Consider the following 6,000-nt stretch of genomic DNA (forward strand, 5'->3'; position numbering starts at 1 on the left):
GATTGCCATCTAATGTGGCGGACTGATCTGAATCTGATGAGAGAGGGATAGAATCGCCATACACTACACGCAGATCTAACAAACCGCAATTCAGTGCAACACCATGGGCTAGCAACCAACCTCCGCCACATCACATTGACCAAAATTTCCAGTCCAATCATAATTTTGCCGATAATCAATTACAGTAAATGCGTCTCGTGGCCATACAGATTTCTGGCGGATTTGATCACACAGGAGGAAGGAATCGAAATTGATGTAGGACCCGTTTTACTGAATTATCTGGTGGAGGATGGCCTAGGACAGGCAAGGGCAAACTTGGCTCTCCAGCTGTTAAAAGGGGAACTGAAGAAAGAGGTATATGGAGGCTGCCATGTTTATTTCCTTTTAGACAATACCAGTTGCCTGGCAGCCCTGCTGATCCTCTGCCTCTAATACTATTAGCCATAGCCCCTGAACAAGCATGCAGCAGATCAGGTGTTTCAGACTTTAAAGTCAGATCTGACAAGACTAGCTGCATGCTTGTTTCTGGTGTTATTCAGATACTACTGCAGAGAAATGGACCAGCAGGGCTGCCAGGCAACTGGTATTGATTAAAAGGAAATAAATATGGCAGCCTCCATATACCTCTTACTTCAGTTCCCTTTTAAGGAACTACAAGTCCCACAATGCATTGCAGGAGTCTTACAGACACAATTATGACTCATAAAGGCAAATGCATTGTGGGACTTGTAGTTCCTTAAAGGGGAACTGAAGTAAGAGGTATAGGGAGGCCAAGTTTGCCCATGCCTGGCCTAGGATATACAGGCCAAATTATTTGGTCGAGATCAAGAGGTATAACAACTTGTAGCCACTTGGATTATTGTTGACAAGGATTTAAATCTAAGGCCTCAAGCGATAAATCTCACTGGGTTAGCCCAATCCATAATGCAGGGGTGTCAAACTCACTCAGGTAAGGGGCCAAAATCTACAACACAGTCCAAGTCACAGGCCAAACTGTTTAAGATTTACCCTTCATTGAACAGTCTCAAAGAGTGAGGCCTGGTGCACACCTGAGGAGTTTTTCTGAGCGTTTTGAGTTTTTATATCTGCTGCTAATGTTATCCTATGTATCTGTGCACACTGGAGCAATGAGGTTTTGTACAAAACCCCATAGCATTACATTGGGAAGAGCTTTTAGAGGTTTCAAAAGCTCTTCCCAATGTAATGCTATGGGGTTTTTTACAAAACCTCATTGCTCCAGTGTGCACAGACACATAGGATAACATTAGCAGCAGATTTAAAAACTCAAAACGCTCAGAAAAACTCCTCTGGTGTGCACCAGGCCTGAGTGAGTGAGTGAGTTTAATGTTTAATATTAAGCTGCTCCAGTGCTGCTTTGGGTCTCTGATACATGCGTAATACCTGTATGTTGGCGCTATGTAAGGCCCAGTGCACACCAAAACCGCTAGCAGATCCGCAATACGCTAGCGGTTTTGGGAGCTGATTTCAGAGCGATTCTAGGTATGTTTAGAGAGGTTTTCTACACATACCTAGCGGTTTTGGCTGCGTTTTTGTGTAGCAGATTACACATATTGTTACAGTAAAAGCTGTAACTGAACAGCTACTGTAACAAAAATGCCTGGCAAACCGCTCTGAAGTAGCGTTTTTCAGAGCGGTTTGTGTTTTTCCTATACTTTACATTGAGGACGAAACGCTTCCGAAATCCGCAAACGTGCAGCAGGAGGCGCATTTGTGGCTGGGCAAAAACATCAAACCGCCGGTGTGCACCATCCCATTGCAATACATTAGCCAAGCGTTTTTCCAGGCGGATGTGGCCGGCGGATCGCTCCAAAAACCGCTCGGTGTGCACTAGGCCTAACTCCAACTAATAATGATACAAGGCTTTTTCCTGGACATCTCTGGCTCCGATTGCATTCACATGAACAGGAACCAGAGGTATGGAAGCACAGAGCGTGCAGCTGCTGGGAAGGACTGAAGAGAGAACACAGCGCTGGAGGAGGTAAATATTACACTGCTCTGCTATGTGGGGAGAGAGTGCCGGGGGAAAGGCGTGTGGGTTTGTGCATTGAGGGGTTCCATGCTAATTTTACAGGGGGGTCCCGTGGGGTTGTTGCGTCACCCAAGCTCAAGCAGACAATTTGTTAACTCCAAACAGTCATCCTCTGGATGTAAAGGCCGTGTGCTGTTGGTCTTTTACTCCTTCCAATGATGCACATTTGAAGTTCTGGAAAAATGGCTATGATGGCCGCATTCAGCCCGCGAGCCTCGAGTTTGACACCTGTGCCTTGATGGATAGCCGTCCCACCAGCCCAAGTCCAGAAATGTTATGATAGCGTCCAATCAACCTCAGCGATAGAAAACCATGAGTGGTCTGCGGTCACATGACCAAGGAAAGCTGAGAAATGACTACATGGGGCTGAAGATACAATCAATGGTTCAGCCATAAACAGGTCAGGGACCACTTTGAGACCCACTGGCCTATCCTAAGATGGTACAGATATGCAGCTCATCCCTTAGATACCGCAACGTGCTGTAACCAACGGCAACCAGATTCCAGTTAGCAGGCCCAGCATCAGTGAGAGATGAATGGTGTTTGCTCCGTGGGGTTCTGCGTATTCCTCTCCATCACGGTGAAAGAACGCGATTAGGTCTACATGGCCAGGAGTTAGAAGCGGCCGCGTCCCCTGCCGTGAGTCATTCATAAACGCACAGCGCAGTATATACCGTATATATATCATGCAGTCACATTTTCATATTTATAGCTTTGAATGGGATTGTTGGAAACATCCGCTCTGCAGTTTGAGGAAGTCTTGGCAGATTAACTTCCAAGGAGCGTTCCGTCCACCTTCTCCCCCCCCCCCCCCCCCCCCCCCGACACATGTTTGCAAATAATGCCTTGGCTTTCTATTTATATTGCCAGACCTCCCTGCAGTGAGATTTGTAAGGCGCACCTTGCTAACCACACTGCCCCCTGCCTGAGGAGCCCGACAATGACAAGTCCTGAGACACAAGAAGACAGTGGGGCTGTTTAATGACCAGGGGGACATATTATGGGTGACATAAGCAGGCCACATTGTGCAGGGTGTCAGGTCACCGCACGTCTTATGATTAATAGTGCGGCTCTGCTGACGTGTCAAGACGCTTCATATTATTATCAAAACACTGGATGCCCAGGCAAGCTCTGTGGCCTTGCAGCACCGGGGTACGGGTGTCAACTCCTGCCAGGCTTCTCCTAAAGGGACTTTTATGCTTTTTACATATTTAGGGGACCTGTAAATGTGTCAGTGTGACCGTGGTGAGGCTGGTAGACAGTAAAATCCATCAGCAACAAAAACATATAGATCATAGTGAGTATGCTGTGATAGCATAAGACACACACACATGTATGTATGTATGTATGTATGTATGTATGTATGTATGTATGTATGTATGTATGTATGTATGTATGTATGTATATATATATATATATATATATATATATTTTTTTTTTTAACCTTATACAGTGGCATCATCTGCTATGGCAGCAGTAAGTGTAATAATTACACATACATTAGATAGATATATACACACACACACACCACATAAACACACACACTCTGCAGTGTCAGATTTTCACTGCAATTCCCTTGCCGATGACAGTTTTGTAAACATAGGTTATATTTATTATCAATAAGGTTTCCCGCCAGTTGGTTGCCCACAACCGCAACAGCACAACTGCCAATACACTAACTTTTCAGCAGCCCACGCTCTGTTTTGCGATGACCCAGGCAACAATGACAAACTTCTGCAACTCACAGCAGATCATTATGAACGTCACAACCAGCAGTTTTGCCGGATAGCTTATATTCTCTATGGATTTCCATAGTAAAATCAGCCTGTTCTACATTAGGGTGGCAGATCCACTGTCAATTGTATCACGCTGAACATAGGCAAGCTACTTTGTTATCCCCCCAAAATGTAATACGTCGCAGTCAGATTTGTTGGGACCAATCTGCATAGATCCCTCATATATTAGAGCACACAAAACAATATAACAACAATCAGAATAATAATAATATAATAATGTAAATGCATGCACACATTTTAATATTTTTTTTTCAATTAATTCACTGAATTTAATTTGCATTCCAAACATCGCTCCCCCATAATATCTCTCCAGGAAAAGTTAACCCTGAAACTCCCAAACCCCATCTGTGGCAATGACATTGGGCAGCCAGCCAGCGTACTCTAAACAGTGCCATTTTGAGGCTAACCGCCTTGGAGAGAAACACTGTTCCAAAGTGCCTGGCTTGCAATTCTGTTTAATAACAGGGAAGTAGAGAGCAGCGAATGACCTTTCTTCATGTATCACCAGCAGGCAATGCCAGGGTACCACGCAGGCACCAGGGAAGTCACAGAGGAAGGTCACTCTGTACCACCTGTAGCTCCATCCAGCTGCTGGGGGGACTACAAGTGCCAGAAGTGATCAGTCAGCTTTGTCACCCTGGCTTGCTGGAGGTTGTAGTCCGCCGGCAGCTGGACAGCGTCCGGCCATCTGTGAGGATTCCCATCCATGGAAGCCCCCTGAGGTCAGAGGTCAGGACCCCCTGCCATAAATCTCCTTCATCCTCCTCCATATGTCATAAAGTCATCAGATGAGCTGGGAGATCAGGAGTGACATCCATGGATTGGGGGGGGGGGAGCGATCCTGGGCACACTGGGTACCACTGCCAGCCCTTCCTGAATGGACAATGCGGACAAAGGGGTGGAATCGCTCCTGCTGGCTCCTTGGCACTGCGAAGAAGAGAGAGAGAGAGGGGGACGAGGGGGAGACGGTGACAAGGGCACCATCCTGCTCCTTCGCCATTAACCCTTTCACCTCCCCCCCTGCAGCATCCATCACCCCCAGCAGCTGGTGATTGGCACCTGACACGAAGGAGCGCGGAGGAAGGGGGGGCATGGATGCTGCCCCCTTAAACACACATCCCTTTGTTTAAACCCGTCTGCAGCATCCTGGCGCGGACCATCCTTGCCAATGCCCTCTGCATGAGAGCCCCCCGGTCCCCCCACCATTCCCTCCCTCTGCATCCTACAGCAGCAGCAGCAACAAGAAGACACAATGTGACATTTCATGCATTAACCCCTGCAGTGCTGAGCCACAGCACCTGGCAGGGGAAGGGTTAACATGCCAGAGAGCATGGGGGTGACAGTGACATTAACCCCTTGCTGGCAGCCCCTGGAGGGGGGGTAAGAAGGGGGGTGGGCACCCCTGAAGCTTACTTGTCCCTGCAGTGTTGAGCCACAGGACCTGGCAGGGGAAGGGTTAGTATGCCATAGAACAGAGTATGGGGGGGTGACAGTGACATTAACCCCTTGCTGGCAGGGAGGGGGGTGGGCACCCCCTGGAGCTTACCTGTGCCTGCAGTGCTGAGCAGGAAGCCCCCCAGGATGAAGCAGCAGCCCTGTAGCAGTGTGTGAGCAGCAGCCATGGTCCTCCTGCACTGCCGTCTCCTCTCCCTCTGCACCTGCCCTGCACTAATCTATGCTAATGACATGCAGAGGCGGGGCGGGGCCCCCGGGAGACCGGCCTATGGCAGGGGGAGCCGTGCAGGGGGGGAGGTGACTGTTTACTAGTCCCATGCGGGTGGCAGGAGGAGGGGCGGGGCATTAACCCTTCCCCGCCCATTAACCCTTCCCCGCCCGGCAGAGGACAGAGCGAGCATTGTGCGCTCCGGAGAGTATGCGGGAGGCTGCCGGTGTCCGGGGCTCTCCTCTCCGGGGCTGCCGGTCTGTCTGATGGGGACGCTGATTGCTACTTGCCATACATCAGGCGACTCTGCAGCCAATCAACCATACAGGCTGCCATACATCTATCAACCTGAATGATCGACCATCTGATTCGATATTTATCCAATTGGATGAAAATCGGAGCTGCCAAGAGCATGTCTGATCGACCAATCGGCCAATTTAGGGCTGAAATCTGTTGCATGTATCGATTGGACCTACAGCAAGACGTCAGGC

At 48.8% G+C, this 6,000-nt stretch overlaps 1 protein-coding gene across 1 annotated transcript in view; it reads right to left on the reverse strand.

Moving 5' to 3' along the window:
* Nucleotides 1–5,514, reverse strand: part of CADM4 (cell adhesion molecule 4) — a 671,473-nt gene extending 665,959 nt beyond the window's left edge. Inside the window, exon 1 of the mRNA XM_068241989.1 lies at nucleotides 5,393–5,514. Within this exon, the coding sequence (XP_068098090.1) occupies nucleotides 5,393–5,468 (76 nt within the window). The 5' untranslated portion in view covers nucleotides 5,469–5,514. The remainder of the gene's footprint in view (nucleotides 1–5,392) is intronic.
* Nucleotides 5,515–6,000: the final 486 nt, after the last annotated feature.

This window comes from Hyperolius riggenbachi, chromosome 6, assembly GCF_040937935.1.
Source record: "Hyperolius riggenbachi isolate aHypRig1 chromosome 6, aHypRig1.pri, whole genome shotgun sequence".
Lineage (NCBI taxonomy): Eukaryota > Metazoa > Chordata > Amphibia > Anura > Hyperoliidae > Hyperolius > Hyperolius riggenbachi.